This window comes from Pseudophryne corroboree, chromosome 5 (assembly GCF_028390025.1).
Source record: "Pseudophryne corroboree isolate aPseCor3 chromosome 5, aPseCor3.hap2, whole genome shotgun sequence".
Taxonomy (NCBI): domain Eukaryota; kingdom Metazoa; phylum Chordata; class Amphibia; order Anura; family Myobatrachidae; genus Pseudophryne; species Pseudophryne corroboree.
Window position 1 is genome coordinate 614,814,050 of NC_086448.1, and position 27,977 is coordinate 614,842,026.

The 27,977-nt window shown below is 40.9% G+C and overlaps 1 protein-coding gene across 4 annotated transcripts in view; it reads right to left on the bottom strand.

Moving 5' to 3' along the window:
• ARHGAP28 (Rho GTPase activating protein 28) overlaps nt 1-27,977 on the bottom strand; it is a 320,532-nt gene that overhangs the window by 93,027 nt on the left and 199,528 nt on the right. For 2 of the 4 annotated variants that reach the window (XM_063923510.1, XM_063923509.1), the window contains exon 2: nt 2,907-3,097. In XM_063923510.1, coding sequence (XP_063779580.1) covers nt 2,907-3,097 — 191 coding nt within the window. Of the gene's footprint in view, nt 1-2,906; nt 3,098-21,489; nt 22,198-26,387; nt 27,370-27,977 lie in introns of those variants that run through there. The other 2 variants (XM_063923512.1, XM_063923511.1) reach the window with 2 other exon arrangements.

The window sequence follows — 27,977 nt, forward strand, 5'->3', positions numbered from 1 at the left end:
GTAGTAGTAGTATCTTTAATGTATGCCCTGCATATCCTGAAGCTGCCTCCTCCATTACCAAGTAGAGGTCAAAATAGCAAATTTGAATACAGCTTATACTGGTAAAAAGCAATGACCACTCACTCGCTCACTTACTCCTTCTGTCTATACGTACAAAGATCCCCAAAAATTAACCTGATAATGATAGGCAGGATAGGAAATAGAGGGTTGTAGTAAATGGAGTATAGTCTCAGGCGGGAAAGGTTACAAGTAGCGTACCCCAGTGATCTACTTAAACCAGAGTTTTTTAATATCTTTGTTAGGGACATTGCAAATGGTATTGAAGGGAAAATATGCCTTTTTGCAGATGGCACAAAAGTTTGCAATAGGGTAGACACACGGGGGAGGGGGGGGTGACAAAATTGATTGAAGATTTATGTAGACTAGAGGAATGGTTAAGGATGTGGCAACTATAGTTTACTGCCAAAAAAATGCTAAATCATGCACTTGGGTCTCAAAAACCCAAAGCTTACAGTAAATATAGTATTAACGGCACTATAAAGGAAATGACTGATTAGGAAATAGATTTACTGTAGGAGTCCCTATTCCAGGAGACGTTAAGGCAGGTAGGCAATGTAACAAAGCAATGAGGAAGGCTAGTCAGATGCTTGGTTGCATAGGGAGAGGAATCAGCAGCAGTAAGAAAGTAGTAATAATGCCACTGTGTAAGTCATTGGTACGGCCTCATCTAGAATACTGTGTTCAGTTCTAGAGACCATGGGGTATATTTACTAAGATGGAAGTTCTATTTAAAATGGGATTTTAGATCAGATTCTCCTTCTCATTTATCTAGCACCTTCTAGAAGATAATATCTGGAATCTCATTGGTTGCTATGGGCAACATCCCATCTTAAATAGAACACCCATCTTAGTAAATTTACCCCCATATCTTCAGAAGTATATAAATACATTAGAGACTGTACAAAGCAGGGTAACTAAAATGGTGCATGGCCTACATCACAAAACTTACCAGGAAAGACTAAAAGATCACAATACGCACAGTTTGGAGCAGAGAAGGGAAAGGGGGGACATGATAGAATCTTTCAAATATATCAAAAGGTTTTAACAAGATACAGGAGGGAGACATTCTGTAAAGGAAGATAAGTATTAGAACTTGAGGACACATGCTGAAATTGGAAGGCGGTAGGTTCAAAGGAAACTTAAGGAAACACTTGCTGATGTTTACGCATTTGGTTGATGTTCTTTTTTACTGCACATGCATCGCAATTGTTCACCAATGGCGGTCGCATTGAGAGTTTGCATGCAGAGAGACTGACAGTCAGTGGCCGTTAATGGGAGGTTACAGGAGGTGGTTACCCAGATGCGGGCATGTTGCTGCAGTTGCAATGACTCCAGTGGCTTAGTTCTAACGGACATTTTGAGCAGCCACAGGGTTACTCAGATGTTCAATGAGGCGACCAATGCTACGCAGATTAGAGACGCAGTCAGTAGGTGTCTCTGTACCAATTTAATCGGCTGCAGAATTAGCATATACTTTATTTTCAGTACCGCTGTGGATAAAGACGCATCAGCAATGAAATAGCGTCCACCTCTGTGCCCTGATGATGACTTTGAAATTCAGCATACAGAGAAGAGACTGTCCTGCCTCTTCCTCTGCATGGTGCATTAGTCTCCGGCATTGTGCAGAAGTCTACTGCACATACAAAGGTCTCCGGAAACATGGTGCCAGCCATGTTCCAGAGACCAATTTTACTACAGTGCATGCATAGCAGCCATTTTGGATGAGATTTTGCCACAGCTGCAGCGCCCAATGCTGGTTTCCAAAGAGGTAAGTATTAATATGGGTACAGTGTGTACGGTATGGGCCCACTTGGACCCAGGGGCCCGTGTGCACTGCACACATTGCACCCATTATAGAAGCGCCAATGGATCTGTCTGTGTATGCCCGGCATTATATATTACAAAACTGCAAACATATAGAAGTGCATTGTGACATAACAATCTTACTTACTGTATCTTTCTTGTACATAATAACATCAACTTCATTTTGCAATTAATACATTTAATGTACCATATTTATTGGATACGGTATACTATGTTAACATTCATCATGTCGACATTAATAATTTCGACCTGAAACTGTCAAGAAGGTCATTATGTCGACATTGAACATGTCGATGTGTTCACAACATCGATGTGTTTATAACGTCAGCATTCAGGATGTTGGGACTGATGAAATGTCCACATGGTCAGACTGTCAATACTATGTATTATAACCCTAACACCTAAACCTAACCCTGAATACTTACCCTACACTGTAACTAACCTTATTCCTGATGTTATTTGACAATGTCGATATTTAATATGTCAGCATTCTGTACATGTCAATATTTTCAAGGTGTCAACATTTATGTCGGCACATTAACCATGATGACATCATAACTGTTGACAGTCTGGTGTCACCATTATGAATGTAGATATTATCCATGTGGATATATTGCCTACATTACCATTTATCACCTTATGTCATACCATGATTCCTCCACACTGACTCCTGTGACACATACTGTATGTTTCAGTTTTTTTGTGACCAATGCATCTAACTGAGAACACCAACTAGCAATGGGCACAACAAGAGTATCAATTGCTGGTTTATCTGATTTAGCACAACTTGGAACAGAAATTACAGATATCAATGAGAATATTGTATTAAGGGGCTTATATGTCACTCTCATTATAGACATTCCCAGTGCAAAAAAAAATATTTTTTTAAATACTTCTGCAATTCTCAAGCCACACACATTATTCTTTATTATCAAAATAATCTCATGACACATCCACATGACTACAATATATAATCCTATAATGACTCTGCTGACAATACATTGACACCCTTTGGCACTTACCATCCACTGGCTTCATATCCACTAACAGGCTGTCATCTGACCCATTCTCCCTGCTCTCTTTGATGTTTTTGAGTTCACACCAGAAATCCTCCATTGATGAATTGGATGTTTCTGAGACAGAACGATTGAACACAGGGGTGTGTAAAGATTCATTTGAAAGCATCCTGTTAATTCTTCGAGAGTGACTTTTTCTAGAAGGCAAAATTACAAATGACACTTAACACAATGATAACAACATTATTGTTATTATATTTCCTTTGAACAATTATATTGGATCATAGAAAGTATAATATATGTCAAAGCAATTACAGGAAAAATAAGAATGTCTGCAGTGTTTGGTGAATAAAACAAGGGCACTGCTATGTCGGAGACCTGCATAGTCTATAAGCTATTTCTTAGCCAACAAAACCAACCTAGGTGAATTTTCCTTTGGAGTCTATACGTTACATGTGATGCTGTCTTATCAGCTAAACTAGTATGATAGCACGCACGCACATACAGTCATAAATATATAAGCTATGTGTTTCTGCATGTATGCTGGAGTTGGGTATGTGTGACCGGTGGTCAGGAGATGCCGGCTGGGTGGGAGGGGGGGGAGGGGAGCGAGTGCAACAAGCCCTTAGCGGGCTGACAGGTTCTGTTCTCACTCTATGGGTGTCGTGGACATGGGATTAGTCCCTGCTAGTCAACACGCCGACTGTTAGGATTCTCAGAGGGCAGGATGTATGGGGAGGTATTGTGACCCCGGTCACATAACTACATCCCATATGCTGCTGACATAGCTATTTTATAGCTTGAAGATCATTATATGTGACAGACTGTGATAGAGACAATTACACTGAGGTATAGATTACAATTTTTTTCCAAGGGGAGAAAAACATTTTTTAGTCAATAAGTCATGAAACTAATTATGAACATATGTGGATTCATTTAAGAAAAACTTTTAGACCATTGTATCAGCCGTAAAGCAACCCTGGATAATCAGATCTGCATATAGGAGCAGTTCTGCCTCTCATTTCCTTATCCACTTTCTTATTTCCTTGCATAATCAAGCAGGAATGCAGCCTCCAGAGCTTTTAAATACTAGGTAGAGCTGTTTAAACATCTGCTTCCCATTAGTCTTGTGTCAGCATTCAGGGGAACAAAACTGAAAATGTTGGCATTGTCAAAATCTGAGCAGGCACAGCTATATTTCAGCTACATGTAATATAGATATTGGTTATAGGGATTCCCTTTTGATTATAATTTCCACAGTCTAATGGAACATAATTTGACACATGTGAGGAAGAGGACATTAACTCTACCTGTCTACAGTCTTATTAGATGTACCAGAGACATCAAACTCTGTTTACCATAGAGTGATTCAGTTTTAAAAGTTAGAAAATTCTTCATGAGTTTATATCATGTTCTAAAATGTAAATGGTTTCAAGACCAGAACATTTGCAATCACTTGAAAACAATTAACCCCACTTCAATGTGTATACTAGCATTAAGACTCATTAACAATGTGGAGTTATTTACAAACTGCCGCTATTCTCTTTGATCATATAGTCTATAATACTGAACATATAAAATGTTTGGAGTAACTTTTCATACGTACAAGTTACAACCAAGAGGTACAGCAATGGGTGGCCTTGAACATAAACTGCTCACAGATCCTGATTTAATTTCTGACATGAGAGCCTTTTTCGATATTCCATTTCCCTTGTCTCTGTACAAGACGAATAAAGAACATGCAATAACCTTTGTTCCCTGTACCGTAAAAAAGGCAAATGGTGACAAGGAATTCTGAGACACCTCAAATGCTTCAAAAGCAAATACTTGCAGGACTGTAAAAACTTAATCTGACTAACTCAGCATCACCAAATTTGGAAGAAATGTCTTTGATTTCTACTATTTGGTTCATGTAATGGCAAAAAATGTTTCTGCAAGTTGATTTACAAAAAAAATAAATTATGTTCAATGTTATAAAGTAAATATATAATAAGCATAAATGATTAGCTTTCAGCGAAACACTAATCTGTTTCTCTCCTCAAAGCCTGGCTGTTAGTCAAATTCCCATCAGATATACATAAACTGTCCTCTGTAATGTAATTGTGCGTGAGATTATTGAATTTTGGAATAAAGTAAAGTATGTAATAAGTTTCCATTTTGCTCATAGCGATATCTCAAAACCATTCTATCTATCTATCTATCTATCTATCTATCTATCTATCTATCTATCTATCTATCTATCTATCTATCTATCTATCTATCTATCTATCACGATTTTCCAATATATACAAAGCCTTGATTGAATATTGACTGTAAACTATCTTCAGTAACTGAAGCGGCAGTAATACACACGTGGAATGGCGTTTTATTCTAACAATCTATTATACACGCAATAGTGTTGAGAACTTGAGAATATTCAGCAGTGTGCAAAAATTGAGTAAAGAAAGAACATAAGTGTACAGCAAGTTGAATTGCTCAACTTAGCCTGTTAATATGCAGATGTAAAAACTACAATAGCAACACTGTTATTAAAGTGGAAAGTGATTGCCTAAACTGTAATTTCAAAATAATAAAAAAGTATGGGTCACGCAGCCGGCCGATAGATGATGCAATACTGCATCCTAGGATGCAGCACGGGTCTGTAATGCATGCAGGAGCTGCAACGCCTGCTACTGCATTACCATATTAGTGCTATTGCTGCCGTTTCTATATAAAACTCCAACCACACCTGAAACAGGCCCTATTTATCAGAGATCTGTAAGATAATTAATGTCACAGTTGAAATATTAAATTACGAATTCTCAGGAACGCGGGATTTTAGGCATTTGTTAAATAACTTATTATATTTTAGCTAACACTAAAAAATATACACAAAACAGACATTTATTTTAATCAACAATATTGTCCCATTAAATAACTCCTCTTATCACTGCTGCTATTACTGTATGTCACTAAAAGATGCTACTTTCAAGCAATATATCCAAAACTCCATGTGGGGCAGCTCACCTGATAATATTCTGATAGTGATAGCTATTACTACACTTCCGGGATTACCTACTGCATTTGTATTGAAACTTTAGCACCGGAGGTAGGGGGTAGGCAAAGAGTCCAGCCTACCAAGGAGGGATCAGGATCCAGCTGGGATTTACTCTTCTACCTCCTCCCAGGAACAGTGCATCACCGGGTCTGAAAGTAAAACATAGATAGAGGGCGGCAATACAACTCTCAGGACAGCGGTACTAGAAGGGGGCCTCTTCCAAGCATAAAGTCAACCACACGATAAATGCCTGGTATAATCTACTTATATGTTGTAGTTCCTACTGTTTCATTCCCCTACACTGTACATATCTTACCATGCAGAGAAGGACACAACTCAGCAATTAGAATTGATTGGCCTGGTATAAGTTACAATGTGAGCAAACCCAAGTTTCATTTTTTTCTCACCCTAGGTCACAATTTCTATGCTATCTCATCCTCTGCCGCCCCAGTACTATCTTTCTCATTAGTCCCAAACTAAAATCCATCCTATCTGTACACAACAAATACATGTAATTAATCCAAACACTATTCTAACTTACATTTAAATGTTTTTGCAATATGGACAGTAATAATAAATTATTACTAAACAAATAAATTACAATTCAAAGAATCACATGGAAAGTAGTGAGCACCACTTATGGGCCCTACACACATGGGCGACCCGGCGGCGGGGGGGGGGGGGAGTGACGGGGGGGGGGGGAGTGAAGTTTCTGGCCTGCATGCATAAGTGACGGGGTACCAACGATGAACGAGCGCAGGGCCGTGCATTGTTCATCGTTGGTGTCTACACACTGAACAATATGAACGAGAACGTTCATATCGTTAAGTGTTATCTGCCAGTGTGTAGGGCCCATAACACATCTGGCTAGCCTGGGCAATGTGGTTTTTCCACAAGTCTAGGCACGGCCATAAAATCACATATCTACTGTAACTGGTTGCTATTGCTTCCTGTACGTATATAAATTGTAAGTGAATAACCCCCTGGGATTGGGTCTCCAACTATGAGACTAAACTGTGAGAAGAATGTATTGGAGGTTAATAAGAAAAAATTGTGACCACCACATACATAAAAAAATTAAAAATAATGTAGCCAATAGACCAGATTATGTTGAGTGTTCTATTTTCAGCATCTGTAAATTTAAGCTCTGAAAATTAACTTGGTAGCTAACCCTAAAGTATGCTTCACTCAAGTGCAGCCCTTTCATAAACAGAGTATTTTAGGAGTAGCCTGAGTATAAACCAGTCTCCAGTGTAACATGATATACAAGTTTGTTTAGCTATTTAAAGCAATTATACCTGGAAAGAAGTGTAAAAACATAATATAAACATTTAAAAAATGTAGAAAATGTTTTGTTCTTTCCAGCATTGAAATTTACTCAAAAATTACCCTGTCGTGGTCTTGCTGAAACGTAACAGTTACTTATTACACAAAAAGGTATATAATCATAAGATTAATATTAGAACATTCTAATGTAAAACCCACAACTCTGCAGAACTGTGTTGCAGGCCTCCCAATCCGCGTGATAGCAGTCCACACTGCAATATGCAATGAAAAGAACATTTTTACATCAGCCTAGTCAGCAATCATTTTCCTCAGTCATTATCAGGATACTTTGAATCATACTGTATTTTAAGCATGGTTTTTTATAGTGACAAATAATATTTATCACTATAACATAAACATACTTAAAAATAACAATAAAGTACAAATGTTCTAACTGTGCACTATTTACTAGACTACAAGCCCTACAGAAAACGGGATCCGGACTCCAGTCAACACCAAAAAGGTCGACACACCGTGTGTCGACACCAAAAAGTCGACACACCTTAGGTCAACATGGACAAAAGGCCGACATGAACAAGGTCGGCATGGAAAAAGGTCGACATGAGTTTTTCAATTTTTTTTTATTTTTTGAACTTTTTCACACTTTACGATCCACGTGGACTACGATTGGGAATGGTAACTTGTGCCGAGTGCAGCGAGGCACCTTGCCCGAAGCATGGCGAGCAAAGTGAGCCATGTGAGGGGACGCGGTGTACTAATTGGGGTTCCCGGTCACTCTACAAAGAAAGCGACACCCAAAAAACATAAATAACTCATGTCGACCTGTTTCCATGTCGACCTAAGAGTGTCGACCAAATGTGTGTCGACCTTTTTTTGTGTCGACCTGGAGTCCCAAACCCACAGAAAACATAAATGCAGTAGGATACTTTTCAGGACTAATGTTATGGCAGGTGTCTGTGGAAGTAACAAAGTAACAAAGGAAAAAATCATCAGTATAATTTACAAACATGCATTAGAAACAACTTAGATCGACAGTCATTAGGTCGACTATGGAAGGTTGACACGTATTAGCTCGACAGGGACAATAGGTCGACATGGTCATTAGGTCAACATGTACTAGGTCGACAGGTCAAAAAGTCAACATGGGTATTTTGACTTTTTTTGGCGGTCTTCTGTGTAAAGTGACGGGGAATCCCAATTAGTGCACCGTGTCCCCTCACATGGCTCGCTTCGCTCGCCATGCTCCGGGCAAGGTAACTTGCTCTGCTGCCACTTCGCTCGGCACAGGTTACCATTCCAATAGTAGTCCACGTGGATCGTTAAGTATGAAAAAATCCAAAAAATAAAAAAAAAGAAGTGAAAAACTCATGTCGACCTTTTGACCTGTCGACCTAGTACATGTTGACCTAATGACCATGTCGACCTATTGACCATGTTGACCTAATGCATGTCGACCTTCAGCTGTCGACCTAATGGCTGTTGACCTAAGCTGTGTCGACCTAACGACCGTATCCCCTAGAATCCAACCTGCAAAAGAAATATCAACAACTACATGTACTAATTAGCATACAATAAAATGTCATTACATGATCATGTGTATTCCTATCCTACTGTACTAAATATAATTAAAATATTTTTTTCAAGTGAGCCCTTGACACATACTGTATGATCAAGTCACTAACACTTCCTTTGTACTTTTAAATATAAAAAATATATTTACAGTACTTGATTTTATTAGTATACTGAGATTATTCTCTAATTCCCTAATGATTAATGTGCCTCACTTTGGGAATATGTTTGGAAATACAACAGAAAACAGCAGATAGCAGCATACTGTATATATACTTATGCTGCATAACATACCTGTCAAAAACGTAGGCATTCAATTTGCTGAGGTTGTTGGGATCCCGGCTGTCAGGAGACCGACGCCAGAAATACCGTCAATCAGAATTATGACCGCTGGCCAAAATCCTCACTCAGTTGGTGGTCCACGTCACCACCCAACGGGGTAGATAACCCTGTGGCGACCTAAGGTCACTACCGGGCCTGGAGATAGCGAGCCTGTAAGGGAACATGCTGCACTCGCCGCCGGTATTCTGGCTGTCAAGATCCCAGCATCGGCCTCCTGACCACTGGGATCCCGACAGCCAGCATATCATACTGATACCGTTGAATAGCTTAGCTAATATTAACCTTTACTACTCCATTTTTCAGGGTGTTTTTTTTATATACTTCCTACAGTATGTTGAGCAGCCGTAATAACACCTTCTGATGCATCTTTTACACACACACACACACACACACACACACACACACACACACACACACACACACATATATATATATATATATATATATATATAACATGGTTTTAGGGAGCGCCTAGTTCTTTAATTGGTCAAAATACCAGTTGACCATTAGCGTTATCTGTTCTTACCTAGTTATTAATGCTGATGACAGGAGTGACTGTTATTTCCACAAGTAAACAATCCTGAGTTCACCAAAAGTACAGTTTCAGATTAAAATTATTTGCAATCCACCTATTCATTAATATCATTCTTTATCTAAAACTTGCTATAAACAATTAAAATATTCTCATACACATATAACCTATTAGAGACAAATGTCTAATCTTTTGATGTCGCCCTTAGGACACGTGAGCCCCTTAACAGCTTACTTAGCTCACTTGAGATTGTGGTAGTGAGCCACCCAACGCGTTTCATTGCGAATTACTTCTTCAGGGGTGTCTATAAAAGCAAATAATGGATGTCTCAGTAAAATATAATTCAATACATATAACAAACAATAAACCCTTTATGCAAATTAATACATAATGTATGTCAGGTTTTTTTTAAATTCATACAAAGTATTTTATAGGTATCAATCATGCTGGTTTTCACATTATGACGATATTTCTAATAAACCTATACATTTGATAAGTGGGCTAAGTAAGCTGTTAAGGGGCTCATGTGCCCTAAGGGCCACATCTATTATGAGATAAAAATGGCTCTGAAGGCCCATATAGACGGGCCAATGTGGGAGAGATGTGTGCTGAGCGAACCGCTCAGCACACATCTCTCCCCCCGCTCAGCACAGCGCGATGTGTGCTGAGCGTGCGGGGGGAGACGGGGGGGCCACTCATTTCACCCAGCGGGTGAAGTGAGCGACCCGCTAGATTGGCCTGCATGTAGGCCAATCTAGCACCAGCGATAGGGCTGCGCATCGCTATCGCTGTAGGGGGTACACACGGAGCGATAATTCTTAAATTCTAAGCAATCTAGTCAGATTGCTTAGAATATCGCTCCGTGAGTACCCCCCTTAATAAAATGGGCAAATCCAGATAATGAACTGGGATCACTGAGTAAAAGGTAAGCTGACTAAACAGATAAACTGTACTTGTGCTGCTATGAAACCAATGTTAACAGCAGCCACCACAGTTTGTTTAATGTAAACACAACCACACCTCAAGCAGTTTCTTTGCATATGTATGTAATGTAGGGCATGTCAAGTAATGAACATAGGACCAAAATGGCAGTTACAGTAGTGAAGTGTCAGAAGTTTTCATTATTAATTATTATTATTATTATTATTATTATTATTTTTAACAGAACTTCTTTACGCCTGTATAAAATACTTTGTAGCAAAAATGGGCCTGCCATGATGGAGATAAACAGTCTGGTGCTAATGTGCCTGTGTCATTTGTCTGTCTCCCGCCTTTTTTTTAGATTGTAAGCTCCTATAAGCAGGCCTCCTCTCTCCTGTTCTCACTCCCTACAACTCTTGCACACCAGCTACACTTCACACCTCCTCCTTGCACTCTGCCTCGGAACTCCATTATTTAGTTGGTTTGCACTTCTATCTCTAAACCTGTTAGTTGTGGCCATGATAAGGGTATAAGTTACAGCTTACGTTGAATATTTCCCGGGCATCATTAGCTGTGCTGAGAGTTGTAGTGTTATTTGTTATTTCTTTGCAGTATTTTCCTGTTCACTGTATTGTTCTGTTCTACCTTATACTATCTTATTGTTCTCCCTCTGTATGGTGCTGCAAAATACTTGTGGTGCCCTATAAACAGAGTTTAATAAACAATAAATAGAGTCCAGGACAGAGCCGGGTAAACAATGGGGCAGATGGAGCTGCAGCTCTAGGCCCCCCATCAAAATAGGCCCATAGCTCTGCTACAGGAAAAGGGCCTAAGGCCTTTCCTATCAAATCAAATCAAATGCTCCTCCTCCTCCTGCCTGGGTTTGAAAAACTGGGTATAATTATTTTGCTAATGGCAGTGCAGAAGAAGGCTTCACAAGCCCTCACAGGTTATGCCTCACCCGTGCGGCTGTGCCATGACATCACATCATACCGTGTGACATAACACAAGTGCTGCCCCATCACTATGTATATCTGCTGCAGCAGCCAAGCTCATTTCCAGGGATGATCATGACTGAGCTAATTGGCTGCTGATGATAAATGGCGGACAGAGTGTTGGCTGCTGCTGATCATAGGAAGAGGTGTCCACGTAATGCAGTGCCTCTGAAAAAGGTATGCAGTTCCAGTTACTAAAGATTTTACTAATTATATTTTGTGACTTGTAATATATTTGCTGTGTGTAGTATATGGCAGTCACTAATGTTGTGCGTAGTCTATGGGGGGTCACTAATGTTGTCTATAGTATTCATAGGTCACTAATGCTGTCTGTAGTATAAGGCAGCCACTAATGTTCTCTATAGTACTGTATATGGTGGTCAGTAATCCTGTCTGCAGTACACTGCTGTCACTGATACTGTTTGTATTATATAGTGGTCATATAGGTAAAGGCTGACTGCTATCCACTGATAAGTCTTTGCCTTGGTATCAGAAAGGCTAGCTTCACCCCTGTAGAGGAGAAGGTGGAAGGGCCCCCTCCCCTCAGCAGTCTTTTTCTCTCCACCTCTTTGTGGAAATCCTTCTCCTGCCACTGGCGAAGTGCCGTCACAATCTCGTGACCGTCCCTGGCGTAAAAACCCACGATGATGAAGAAGAGAAGCTATCCATGCGTTGTAGTTCTGGCATTTGCCCAGGAAATTAAAGGCTCTTCAGAATCTAAAATTGCACCTGGACCCACCACTCACTAGTTCTGCCACTGAATGGTAGGGCTGACTCTGGGCGGATCATCACTGATCAGCTGGTGTAAAAGCTACAGTACAGTACGTTTACCTGAGATGTGCATCGGAAGCACTTCCTAAATTACCCCTAGTTATCTGTTCATCATGAGAATATGCTTTCCTTAAAAATTAACTAGACACTTTTTTTTGGGGGGGGGGGGGGGGGATGGGGGCGCATTAATAGCATATGCTATAAAGTACGATACTATAAAAACAAGGAATTTTTGTTCTGTACTGTGGGACATTAATAGCATATGCTATGAAGTATGATACTCTAACAATAATGTATTTTGTTCTGTATTGGGGGCCATTAATAGCATATGCTATAAAGTGTGATACTATACAACCATGTGTTTTCTGCTGTAACAGAGTTAGAAGCAGGCATTGTTTTTTTAAATGTCATCGGAAGGTAAAACATATTTTTCTAAGAATACAAGTTCATAACCTTTTAATGGAGAACTACAAATGCCTTAATCATCTAAAATAGCTTCTCCTGCTGCTAAAAATTAAATGTTACCACTGTCTTCAAAATATAGTGACAATACGTCACTGGCATATGGTATATTGTTTTGGTGATGATGTAAAATCAGTAAGCGGCAAGCACTAAGCAGGTCTCGAGAACCTCCTTATTACACACACTAATAGTATCCTAGACATAAATAACTAAATAAATATAAATATATACAGTGGGGCAAAAAAGTATTTGGACAGCTACCGATTGTGCAAGTTGACCCACTTAAAAAGATGAGAGAGGTCTGTAATTTCCATCATAGGTACACTTCAACTGTGAGAGACAGAATCTGAAAAACACCTAGGAAATCACATTGTATGATTTTTAAACAATTTATTTGTATATTCTTGCAGAAAATAAATATTTGGACAATCAAAAAGTTTAACTCAATAGTTTGTAATATAACCTCGGTTGGCAATAACAGATGTCAAACGTTTCCTGTAGTTCTTGACCAGGTTTGCACACACTGTAGCAGGTATGCAGATCTTCTCTAGATCTATCATGTTTTGGGGCTGTCGCCGGGCAATACGGACTTTCAACTCCCTCCACAGATTTTCTATTGGGTTGAGGTCTGGAAACTGGCTAGGCCACTCCAGGACCTTGAAATACTTCTTACGGAGCCACTCCTTAGTTGCGCGGGCAGTGTGTTTGGGGTCACTGTCATGCTGGAAGACCCAGCCACGTTCCATATTCAATGCTCTTTCTGGGGGAAGGAGTTTTTTGCCCAAAATCTCACGATGCATGGCCCCATTCATCCTCTCCTTAATACGGATCAGTCGTCCTGTCCCCTTTGCAGAAAAGCAGCCCCAAAGCATGATGTTTCCACCCCCATGCTTCACAGTGGGTATGGTGTTCTTGGGATGCCATTCATCATTCTTCTCCCTCCAAACACGGCGAATGGAGTTTATACCACAAAGTTCGATTTTGCTCTCATCTGACCACATTACATTCTCCCAATCCTCCTCTGGATCTTCCAGATGATCACTGGCAAACTTTAGATGGGCCTGGACATGTGCTGGCTTAAGCAGGGGGACCTTTCGGGCGCTGCAGGATTTCAATCCATTACGACGTAGTGTGTTACTAATGGTAACCTTTGTGACTGTGGTCCCAGCTCTCTTGAGGTCATTGACCAGGTCCCCCCTTGTAGTTCTGGGCTGATACCTCACCATTCTCAAGATCATTGATACCCCACGAGGTGAGATCTTGCATGGAGCCCCAGGTCGAGGGAGATTGTCAGTGATTTTGTATTTATTCCATTTTTTAATAATTGCGCAAACAGTTGATCTCTTCTCACTAAGCTGCTTGCCTATTGTCGAGTAGCTCATCCCAGCCTTGTGCAGCTCTACAAATTTGTCTCTGGTGTCCTTAGACAGCTCTCTGGTCGTGGCCATGGTGGAGAGGTAGCAGTCTGACTGTTTGAGGGTGTGGACAGGTGTCTTTTATACAGATAACCAGTTCAAACAGGTGCCATTAATACAGGTAATGAGTGGATGATAGAAGAGCTTCTTAAAGAAGAAGTAACAGGTCTGTGAGAGCCAGAAATCTTGCTGCTTGGTAGGTGTCCACAAATATTTATTTTCCACAAGAATATACAAGTAAATGTGATTTCCTGGGGGTTTTTTTTCAGATTCTGTCTCTCACAGTTGAAGTGTACCTATGATGGAAATTACAGACCTCTCTCATCTTTTTAAGTGGGTCAACTTGCACAATCGGTGGCTGTCCAAATACTTTTTTGCCCCACTGTATATATATATATATATATATATACACACACACACCAATCAGCCATAACATTAATACCATTGAAGCGAATAAAATTGATTATATCATTACAATGGCACCTATCAAAAGGTTGGATGAATTAGGCAGCAAGTAAACACTCAGTACTTGAAGTTGATGTTTTGGAAGCAGGAAAAATGGGCAAACAAAAGGTTCTGAGCGACTTTGACAAGGGCCAAATTATGATAACTAGATGACTTTGTCAGAGTATCTCCAAAATGTCAGGTCTTGGTACCAGGAATTCGCAATTGCGTACACATTCACCTATATGCAAAAACAAGGCTCTAAGGGTTGGTCTATGGCTACATAGACTGGACACAGCAGTAGCATCTCAGACATCATGTTTTTGCATGCACAAGCTTGCAGCCTTCAGCAGATACATCCCCCAAAAGAGGCCATGACACGCCTGCATTTTCCTAATCACTCCCCATAAGCACTTTGTTAACACCTTCAAATGGTCACTTCCTGTCAATCACTTCTCCATGAAATCCTAATTATGAGTGAGATTGCAATGGCCCCTTCACGCATGCGCATTACGATCGCAGCACATGTGCAGTCTACAAATAGTCACCTGTTGTGTGATAATAGCCCATTGTTTACACACAGGAATTAGGACCAGAGTGCATATGCTGACATCTGTTCACCACTGTAAGCACCTAAAAAGAGCATCAGAACTGCACCATGAAGCAATGGAAGAAGGTGTTCTGAACTGATGATTCACATTTCTTTTACATCATATGATTGGCTGGGTGGTGTGCATCATTTACCTGGGGAAGAGAGAGCACTAGGATGCACTATAGGAAGGAGGAAAGCCAGCAGTTTGATGCTCTGGGCAATGGTGTGCTGGGAAATCTTGAGTCCGGGCATTCATGTGGATGTTACTTTGACACATATCACCAACCTAAACACTGTTGCACACAAAACACACCCCTTCATGGCATTGATATTCACTTATGGCAGTGGCCTTTCAGCAGGATAATGCACCCTGTCAAGCTGCAAAAATTGTTCAGGAATGATATGAGGAACATGACAAAGAGTTCAAGGTGTCGATTCCCTATATCTCAATCCAATTAAGCATCGGTGGGATGTATTGGAAAAACAAGTCCAAGCCATGGAGACCTCATCTGGCAACTTACCGGACTTATATGATTTGCTGCTAATGTCTTGGTGCCAGATACCACAGCACTTGCAGAGGCCTTATGGAGTCCATGCCTTGATGGGTCAGAGCTGTTCTGGCAGTATGAAGAGGACATACACAATAATAGGTAGGTTTTAATTTTATGGCTGAACGGTGTATGCACAGTATATATAAAAGGAAAGCTGCAATGCCTGGAACCATTGGATCACTCTGGCATTGACCTCGTTGTTCACTTGCATCCATTTTAATTCTGCATGGTCCATCACCAGGTTAAACTTCCTATCCATGAGATAATATTGGAGGGTTTCCACAGCTTATTTGATGGCGAGGCAGTCCTGTTTAACAGTCACATACATTTCTTCCTAGAAAGGAGGTTGCAACTGAGATACATCTGGTGCTACCACTTCCCACTAACACAAGGAGCTGACACAGAGTGAATTGCTACTGTAGCGTGTGGTTGTGCTCCCGCTTCCAGCAGATATACAGCAGGGGAGTGGTGGCAGCAGGACACAATGGAGAAACTCTGGCTGCGGGAGGTTGCATTATGCCACGATGCAGCAACGCAACAGTAAGCAGCAAAGATGTGTGATGTGCTACCAGTACTATACTTCACAATATTAACAGGCTATCAGAAGCTGTCCCTCTACACACTGGTGTAGCTATAATGGAATCAGTGTGTGTGTTGCACACAGACCCCAGGGTCCGTGCGGCCCACACTGCACAGCATGGACAGGCGCATGCACACTAAACTCTATGTTCACCTTGTGACCCTAGAGCACAGAGTCTATTGCTCTGCCTGCTAGAGAGGAGAGGGCCTGGACAAACACTGCACACAGGCCTCCTCCTCTCTTGATGCGTCCCTGCCTCCACGTTGACTGTAAAGTATAATACTGAAACAACAATATCAGTTACAAGTAAGCATTGTTCTTTAAATGTCATGGGAAGGTAAAATAACTTATCTCTAAGATGACAAGGTTATAACCTTTAAATGAAGAACTACAGATCATACAGCAATGCTTCTTCTGCTGTTATAAACTCAATTGACCAACATTTATTTTTGTAAGCAATGGAATTACATCTATAGGACACATAAAAACAAATGTGATGGGCATTATGTGGTCTCTTGTTTTGATAATGAAGAAAAATTGCATATTTAAGTCAGCATTAAACATTTTACACTGTTAGGCTATAGCTTATATAAAAGAAATGTAATTTTCTGTACATTACAAAGTATAAGTAATTTGCATTCTAAAGCCAACCAGGGATTGAGAATATTTTAATAGTATTTAAAAGCAGTCCATTCACTGTATATTACACCCCTGCAGACTGTTCCACAGCCTCACTATGCTACCTCTTTCTTGATATTAGTTACTACGCTATCAGGATGATAGGTCTATAGTCAATAGGTCAACAGTTAATAGGTTGACCCCATATGGGCGACAAGCATTATGTTGACAGGTAGAAATGCCGACTTGGTTAAAAGGTCAATATGTCAATGGTCAACACACATATGGTCGACACACGTTTTTCAATTTCTTTTTCAACTTTTTCATACTTTACCATCCACGTGGACTACGACTGGGAATAGTAATCTGTGCCAAGTGCAGCGAGGCACCTTGCCTTGGTGAGCAAAGCAAACCCACGAGGGTACATGTGTCAACTAATTTGGCTTTTACATGGTTCAACATACATAATGACACCAAAAAATATAAAAAACTGTGTCAACCATTTCCAAGTTGATCACTTCATGGTGTTGACCTTTTCAAGTGTCTACCTTTTACATGTCGACCAACTGACCCAGTTGAGCTTTTGACCCTGTCGATTATGTGCATGTCAACCATATGGGGTCAACCTAGTGACTGTCGACACAATACTGATTGACCTAATGATCCACACACGTTACAACAGAATGGTTGACTATTAGTGGTTTATAAATAATTGCCTGTTCAAATTCTTTAAAAGACATATCTATCTATCTATCTATCTATCTATCTATCTATCTATCTATCTATCTATCTATCTATCTATCACGATCTAGGTAATTCCTTATCAGTATTTACCTTCCAAATGCCTCCTGAGACTGTCCCAGTGTTCCAAGCCTGGATTCCATCTGCACTGTCTGTGTGCAGCACGCTGCATCTCATTGTCTCAAATCTCTTTACTGTGATTCTGGCAGCTTCATGGTTAAAGCTCACATTCAAGTTACAAACAATCTTTCCCTCCAAAAGCTACCATGGGCGCAGCCATGTTTGCTTTCATCACATGTTGCTTTTCAGCCTATCAGCTGCACTCTGGTTTCTACCTAATTACCCAGCAGCTGCACTCTAGACTCTGCTTAATCAGCCAGCCAATCCCTGTTTCCCAGCTGGTATAAATATCTTGTTCCTGGGCTGGAAAGATTGTCAGTGCTTCAATTGTCTTCAGTGATTCCAGTGTGCAGTTCTCCCATGGACTTTCTCTGCAGTACAGCCTGACTCTGCAGTGCCTCAACATTGCACCCTGTGACTGGCAGTTACCCGAGACCGGCTTCCAGCTTCTAGCTTCCAGCGGTGCTCTGCCCTGCCAGTAACCATCGGTGTTTCGCCATCGATTCCAAGTAACCATCGGTGTTCCGACATCGATCCCCAGTCACCATCGGTGTTCCGTCATCGATCCAAAGTCACCATCGGTGTTCCGCCATCGATCCTAAGTCACCATCGGTGCTCTGTCATCGATCTCTAGCATCACCAGTGTTTCTGCATCTGATCTTCCATTACACTGGTACCTGACACCATTTCACAGCTCACCACCTGTGTCGGTTCTATCCGGCATTTCCCGGCAGTTCAGTCATCAGCTTCTGTTTCCCATCAGCTACCGAGTGCATCGGTGTTGGTAAGGAAATATCATCAACCAGTCCTTCAAGACTGTGCTTAATTAAACCACACCTAGAGACTGCCTATATGCACTCCTGGGAACTGTGATTTATATGCTGTTCTTAATATTGCTAACTGCCGACATATGCTTGTGAGCTGAGTTTCAATAAAACCTTTGAACTTTCCTTTGTTGTCGTGGTCACGCCTTCGGGCATCTGTGGTAAAGGTTCCCTGCATGTCCAAGAACCCTGTACTGCCTCCCAGGTACACATATACCTCAGCCCCTACAACTGAGGCTTCCCCCTGGTCAGCACCAGCCCTCAGTTGTGACACTATCTATATATCAAAAACACATATGTAACATATATGATAACTATTTTAAAATACAGGCATTGAAAAAGACAAGATGTCAGGATGACAGGCATTGATGAATAAGTCTTCAAAAATGTAGACAATCAAGAAAAAACATGTAAAGAATGTAAACACATAAGTGCCAAGAATAGTTAAATTAAACAATAGTTGTGTTGTGTATTTTGTCATTCACATCAATAAAACTATTTTTTCATAATTCATAAGACAACTAATGGCATTTCATGCCAAGGGCATGAAATGTTTGTGGCAACATTCTTATTATTTCTTGTTTCATCTCTCTGTGACCATTTTGTGAATTATGAATAAACTGTTTAGAAAAAGGGTACTGGGCACATGATTGGTATTTGAATTCCCGAATTTGACACCTAACATATTTGAAAGTTTTGTTTTCGTGACATAAACATTAATTGACTTTTAACACTCACAAGTCACATTGAAAATGTCAGTAGAAGCTGAGACATCCTTCCTAAACCCCATATACCTGTTATGCCATTTGTATAATGGCAAATATTAGTTTCTTAGCAGACCAGTGCAAAGTCTACAAATTACTACTATAATACATGTAGGAGCAGTAGATGAGGATTAAACAGTACCAACACCAAAGGTAACTTCAAAATCGACTTTATTTAAAAATGTAATTGCAGTGTCAAGTACTTTAAAGTCAAAAAATAAATTTCAAGTTAAAGGGATCATCATCCTCCAAATATCATTAAACTGATTTCCACAATGACAAGATTCTACTGTCTGGCTCCTATATAATCTGTACATGTACAGCATAAATGTATCTCTCCCAGTTGATGCCGCATAAAAGTATATTAAAAAAATGCTCAGTAAAACACATCTGTGTCTTATGTATACCCAAAAACCATATCCAAAACTGTATCAAAATTCCCTGAACAGATTCAATTCTATAGTCACTCCACTTCACATAAATACAATACACCACTCACACGCTATCCTAAAACTTCATCTACTTTGCACACATCTAAATGCGTATCATTTGTGTGTGTTGTATATGTATTTATATACACAGCAGGTACTGTATGTGGTGTCTGCACATATCGATATATATAATACAGCATTTACTGTATGTGAGTCCATAATTTCCTATTGTATATGTTCTTTCTATTTTCCTTTAACCTTACATAAAAGTGCTTCAGATCTTTTTAGCTCTCTACTTCAAATACAATTTGGTAAGAATTCCTCACAAAGATTCCACTGGAATCACAGATATCCTGTGGAAGAGGGAAGCAGGTCAGCTAAACAGACTAAAATAAATCAAGTTACGGAAGTGATAAGTTTGTCAGTCAGATAACAAAAGTGTAAAGGGGGGTACTCACGGAGCGATCACGCTTAAAACCTAAGCAATCTGACTAGATTGCTTAGATTTTAAGCATGATCGCTCCGCGTGAACCCCCCACAGCGATAGCGATACGCAGCCCCGCGCATTGCTATCGCTGGTGCTAGATTGGCCTGCACGCAGGCTCAACTGTTTACCTTTGTTTTCAGAGATATTTGTTGTTTTTAAAAAACAAAATCAATAATTAATAAACATTCCTTTATTTTCAAAATAACTATAATTAGTAGGAGAACAACAATACTATACTGATGTGTGATGACAAAAGAAAACAAAATGAAATAACTACAGTATGTGTTTTGGGACATAAGCTCTCCTTGTCAAGAATAAAGGAAGAAAAACATCATAGCTACATTGTGTCAAAACTGCTTTAAGGCAGAAATGTGCAGAATTACTGTACTTTATTTATGCGTATTTGGGATCTTCCAGATCTGCACTAAAGTTATTTTCAGCACAAGGGACTTCCTGGTTTCCAAGACAATGCACAGTGCAGGTACTGACGTCTGTGTGTCAGGGACAGAAAGAAGCTGATAAATCTGGCATATCTTCAAGGCCAATGGAAAGTCACAACATACTTGTAGAAGGATGCCTATTGGTTAGTCATTTTAAATATTCTCTTGAGGGACTATGCTTTACTACATTTACTTTGAACAACTTTACAATCAATGGCCACATACAAGTTGATACAAAAAAACAACAACTTTATAATTAAATAAAGTGTATATAAACAATCCCCCTATATCCCCTATTTAAAATGAACAAGTGAAATACAGTTCTAGAACATATAGTACAGCACATTGGTATATTTTAATAATTACACAATCAGCATATTATTAATGTACTTAGGTTACTATTCTTAACATGTTTTGCATATTTGATAAATGACAATTGCTAGAAACATAATATTTGCACTTAATTAACCGTACTTTAGGTTGCTTTGTTTACAATAACTTAAAAATTAAATACATTGCATATGTCAACATAAACACCCTGTGCAAAAACCTGTATATAACAGGGATGGTATATAAGTTGTTGTCCAACAGTTCTTATGTGACAATGATAAAAGCAGCCTAAAGCATTGGAGAACAATAGCTGGATAAACTGTGCACAGTACCTACCTTCACATGTTCAATTGGTTCTACAATGCAAAATTCAGTGATGAAACAACAGTCAGATGAGATGCCTTTTTGATAGTTCTTTGAAGAACAACAACAACAACAAAAAATATACAGGTGTATCTCTTACTGAAATCCAAACATATGAAGGGAGTGAAGGTTGTATGAGAACTCCTCCAGCACATCCAAACAATGAGATCCGACCTAAGCAGCAAGTGGAACAAAGCACAATCTGCTCCGTTACAATTTGGGGAGTCCCAGACTCCAGCACAGCCCTTTGTAGTATTTTCCTGTTTGTGACAGGGCTGAACTATTTCCTATAATGCAGGATTAAACCTAATTAGTTGTGGAGACCCTTTTTTCCACTGCTGCCAAAAGGATCGGCAAGAGAGAAACATTTACTGTGTAGCTTCAGTCCAAAGCAGTGCAACAAAGGAACATACAGCCAACGTCATACTGCATGTTACAAACTAGCAACAAGGTGCTGCAAAGTCTGCACATGTTCGGTTCACTTTATAGTAAGTAAAATTGTAATAATTCTCTCTTCATCACACTTCTGCACAGACAATCCCGTCCTGGCTGCAGTGAAGGAAGAATGACTTTACTCTTTATGTTTTTGCTTCAGGGGAGTTTACATGGAGCACAGCCAACAAAAAAGACATTTACAAAATTGCTTTCTCCAAACGTAAGCAATGTAATGCAACACTGCTGCAAAACTTAAGTCACATATTTAAACAATGCTCTAGCCATATGTGATAAATTACAATAGGATAATGCAACTGGACAAACTACAATAGCGCTATGAAAGTGGACATTGTACACTAGTGCAAAGATACAGTGGAAAACCACTAGCTGTCCACTGATAATGTTTAAATCAGGGGTGGGGAACCTTTTTTCTACCAAGAGCCATTTGGATATTTATTTATTATTTATTTATTAACAGTTTCTTATATAGCGCAGCGTATTCCGTTGCACTTTACAATTAGAACAACAGTAATAGAACAAAACTGGGTAAAAATAGAAAGACATAGAGGTAGGAAGGCCCTGCTTGCAAGCTTAGAATCTATAGGATTTATAAAATCCTTCGGGGGCCATACAGAATGATCAACTTAAAAATGACCCTGCCCCCCAGTAGTTATGCCCCTTTGTGATGCTGAGTGCATACGTGCCGAAAAATGGTGTGGCCAATTCAAATGGGACATGATACACATATGCCCCAATAGTGCAGTGCCAGATACACAAATGCCCCACAGTGCCAGATTCACAAATGCCCCCACAGTGCCTGATACACAAATTCCTCACACATGCCCCCCCCCCCCCCCCCCACTGTGCAGCTCACCGCTGTCAGGGCAGGGAGGAGAGCGTGGCTATGTCGGGCGACGGTGGTGGCATGTAGGACCTCAAAACAGCTGCCGGGTCGTGAGCCAATCAGAGCTCACGGACCGGCAGTGGCGGCTCCTGATCCTACCTGACGCTGCCGTCGGACATAGCTCCGCTCCCCTCCCTGCCCTGACAGCTAAGACATGCCGCCTCCGGACTGAGGGGCAGCGTGTCTCGCTGGCACACACAGCAGCGGGTGGGCAAGAACACAGCCTAACCTTAAGCACCCACCTGGAGTTACCTTATAGTAACTCCCCATCCCTGCTGCCTAAATCTAAATCTCCCTCCCCCCGCAGCCTGACCTTAACCCTCCCCTGGGGTGCCTAACCCTCCCTCCCCACTGCCTAATCTTAACCTACCCTCGCACTCTGACCCTAACCCCCCTGTCTGGTGCCTAAACCTAATCCCCCTCTCCTGGCCCTAATCCTAACCTCAGGACAAACACAAACAACAGCGCTTCCAGAAATCCGTGTATATTTTAATAATCACACAGTTAAAAAACTTGATTCACACGTACCGGCCAGTAATTAAATCACAAACTCTATATGTACATAAAATCATGCATATATGCACATACTGTATTAAGAACTGATGGATTTAAGCAGCATCTCATAAAACATAGTTAGTTCATTAGTCCTCATGCAATTTTAGTCAGCTGTTTTGGTCACGTTTTCAGTGCACTGATGTTATGAAATTGCTTAGTACAACTAGATGTTAAATTGATGTTAGTAAGTTAGTTGGTAAGGTTCTTATAATATAATAGTTCAATATCACTGCAGCTCAAACGGCTTTTATATCACCTGTTTCATTCACCCAGCTCCCAATGGAGCATATGGAAACTTCTCCCGGCTCCTGGTGTCTTTAACACATTACTGGTGCCATATCCGGAGTTTCCAATCAGGCTTGTAGATGGTGAGTGTGCCGTGAAAAATGTACCGGTACCGGACAAATGCAGGACGTCTAATCCTAACCTGCCAGGTATACTTACGGTCTGGTATGCTACCTGTTGGGATTCGGCCTCATGGATTTTGTCCTCAGAACCCAGACAGGGATGTTAATAAGCTGCAGTATCACACCACCAACCCCCCTCCCCACACACTCAGGGGCGTCTCTAGAGAGGAGGGGACCCGTGTGCAGACTCCGTGTGTGGGACCCCTCCTCTCCCGTAGCCGTTGCGCCGCTGCTGGCGCTGAGTGCTGTAGGACTCCAAAAATTGTCCGCTGCGCTATTTTTTCGGAGTCCTGCACATGCGCTGTAGACTCTGGCACTCTGCTAGAGTCTCTAGTGGTCAGTGTGCTAGCAGCGGCGGGACAATTGCACATACTATACACATACTAACATACAGCTATTTCCCTCCACTCTGGCTTACCTCACAAGCAGCAGCTGTCCCTCTCTGGCAGCCTGGTCCATGTAGCTCTGCCCCCTCCACGCCATGAAGCCCTGCCCCCTTTCTGCCGAACACTATCAGATGGGGGAGGACTGGATGCTTGAAGCTGCCGGCGCTGGTGCCCGTCACACAGTGTGACAGACACCAGCGTCGGCAGCAGCAGCAGAAAGGGAGACAGGCACAGAGGCAGCACAGCAGGGGCAAACGTAGGATTTACTGGGAGGCGGGGTTCCATATTGCTCACATATTCACATTGCAAACACATACATTGCATACACATTGCACATGCATACATAGCGCAGCTTACTTATACATTCTAGCTGTCCCCATACTCACACATACTGTACATAGAACACCATACACACTGCACATACACATATCCATAGCACACTATACACATACATAGTACACCACACACATACATATCCCACCATACACATATACACATTGCACACACAGCATGCTACACACATAAATAGCACACCATACACATTGCGCACACACACACACACACACATATACATAGCACACTATACACATACATAGTACACCACACACATACACACACAGCCCACCACACACATACATAGTACACCACACACCAACATAACACACCATACACACATACACATTGGACACACTCGTATACACAACACACACACATTGCACACTACACATACATTGCACACCACACACTCATACACAATGCACACACAGAAATAGCACAGCATACACACATATGCTCACCATGCACATTGCACACAAACATAGTATACCACATAAACATTGCACACACACAAAATAAATCTAGTGGGCATAATTTATTTAAAATCACACCCGACCCGCGCGCACCGAGACACACACCTGTCTGGCTCCGGCTCCCGGAAACACCAGCGGCATCGACTCCTGGCTACAGGTCTAAGAGGGGCTGCGCGCTGACGCTGAAGCTCCCTCTACAGTCAGCCAGCCTCAGTCCCTGTTGGTGTGGAGAGCAGGCAGCTGCTGCGTTACTGACAAAGCTGCCTGCGCGCTCCACACCATCTCTCCCCACGTCCCAAAAGAATGTTAAGAAGAAACAGGTGAGCTGCGTGATGGATCGGCGGACAGGGGGAGTTTCCAGGTACTCGGAACTCCCCCCTGCGTGCGCGTATGCACAGGGATGCAGAGCAGGGAGAGCGCCTCTTCTGCTTGGCGCCTCCTACACTGCATCCCTTTGCTGAGCAGCTAGCGCCGGGCCTGACAGGCACCCCTCCAAAAACTCCACTGGGGCTGTTGGGGCTAAAGAGGATCAGCTTCCTCTCTCCAAAATCTGCTAGCCAGGCAGCAAAATCTAGGGACCATGGCTACCTGGCCCCTGGGTTTTGTAGAGCCCTGGTTTAATAGTTAAAAAATAGAATTAGTATGCAGCACTACTGGTCTCAGCAATCCCTGGCAGTCATGGACTGCTTGGGTATGCTGGCAGAACTACAAAGTAAATCTAGCTTTAGTGGCTGATACTGTCACTCCAGTTTATAGCATAACACAAAGACCATAGTGACTACATTGTACCAGTAAGATTATTGTAGTTTTATACAGTGAAATGTGTCTACAGTACACAGGACTACATGGGTTTAACTAAAAAAAGAGCTTAGAGAAAGTGAAAGGGACATACTACTGGACAAAGACAGCTCTGTAAACTTTATTTAATGTAAATATGCAGAGACTATGCATACTGTGAAATATGGACTTAATTGCATTAGCTTTGTAGCCAAATAACATTTCAATGCATTTTATCAGCATGCTAGTTTGTTTTACTTTTTAATTTTCATTTAACTTATTATTTTAGTCTTATATCGTTTCCGCTGCAGGTGCTAAAGCCAACTAGTGATGTTTAACACTCAGGACCAGAAGCGGCAGGCAGCTGAGTATTGCTGAGCTGCCCTGGTGATAAAATATTAATAAATTGTGCTAAAAAGCAATTAGATTATGATAAGAAATTGGCCCCTGTGTCTCCTTACAGCCTGCTGGCTTCTATGCATTTAGATGATTTTATAAAATGTAATATTGTAGTACAATATGTAAGGCATTACATTCATTTTTTATACTTTACGGAACTGACACCTCTTCAAAGGAAAAGAAGTGCTGAATACTGTACCTTTAGCTGTTCATGAATGGTAAGTAGAACTGTTATAAGGCATTCTTTGCAGGTATGTGCATGCTTCCATTCATCAACCACAATGCATTTGCTTAATATTTTTTTTCTCATAGGTGGATACAAGGCTAAATAAATAAGTGGGTTTTTTTTTTAAGTTGCACAATTAAATGCCCCTTAATGAGCATACAGAGCATGCTGCTTGCCAGTCTTCGAGTAGGAAGCTAGTGTAGAGCAAAATGACAGAGACGTTTTGTGAGAAGAGGGATATCTTGTCAGGCATAGTTATTTGCTAACATAAAGCAAATGTGCACTAGTCTATGATCTCCAATCAGAAATGTCTCATTACGGTGAACACAAAACCAGCAGATGAATCAGCTTCACCATTGTGCTGAGGGAAAGTATTTAACCACACATGATACCAGCATTTGAATTGAATGGTTGGATCTAAGACCAATTAATGCCGTCACCTGTGTGACCACTCAGATCTCAATCGTTGTTAACTCATCTTCTCCACCAGTACCAATAATCATCCCATCATTCTTAATCAGTTATTAAAGGCAGGCACAGGTAATTTTGGACCCACACAAGATAATCTGGTATATAATAACCAAACTGTCTGGTAAAATTGCTGCTTGCATAGACAGTTTACTGTACCATGCATTAGACGAGTAATGGGTAATTCTATGGCTGGTTGCTGTGGGCTACTGCACATGTGCAAAAAGCATTTTATCCTTATGAGAATGACTGCAACATAAATATAATTGTAAAGTCTTCTATCAATGTTTAACGTACACAAATGTTAAATACAAAAATAGGGTTAATGTGATGTCAACATGAGTAATGACATACATAAGCTGCAGATGTTAATGAAGTATAACTGAGCCATAAAATGGGTCCACAGTGGCCATGTGAGGAAAGTACATTGAAAAAAAATTCTTGGAATTGTATTAAAGTTTTGATTTCTAAGTGCCGCCTATTATCCTTTTAGCAAACTCTTATTTGCAATTTTCCTTTCTTCTCCTTTATGTCTTCAATCAGTGATGAGTAAAAGGTACAGCATGTATCAAAATGCATCTCCACTGTGCAGCTCTCCATCAAATGACCAAATATAAGGTTTGATGATTCTCCAGGTAAAAGGTTTCCTATCCCCTCTCCATGGGAAAACCTATTTAACAAGACTAGACCCTCTATTGCAGCAATCCTTCCTCTATAATCGCCATCTCCACCAGCTGCAGAAGCTCTAAATAGAAATCAAAGAGCCAATTAAAGTCTGTAAATGGTATGGGTTTTCTTGATTATACACATTTCTGACCTGTCCACTAATGTTGACAAGTTCAATGTAGGCTCAGAAACTTCAGCTGTCATTTGCAGCTGCTGCTGATTGATGAGCAATCTACATTGTTTACATTAGCACTTCTACAACACTCCTTACATACTTCTAGGACATGTCTACAGCAATCACAAAATTCGCAAACTGATGGTTCTGAATTACAGTTGATATCAGTGGCGGATCTTGCCACGGGCAAGCAGGACTTTTGCCCGGGGCGCCGCCTTCCGGAGGGCGCTGGCGCCATCCGGAGGGCGCCGCAC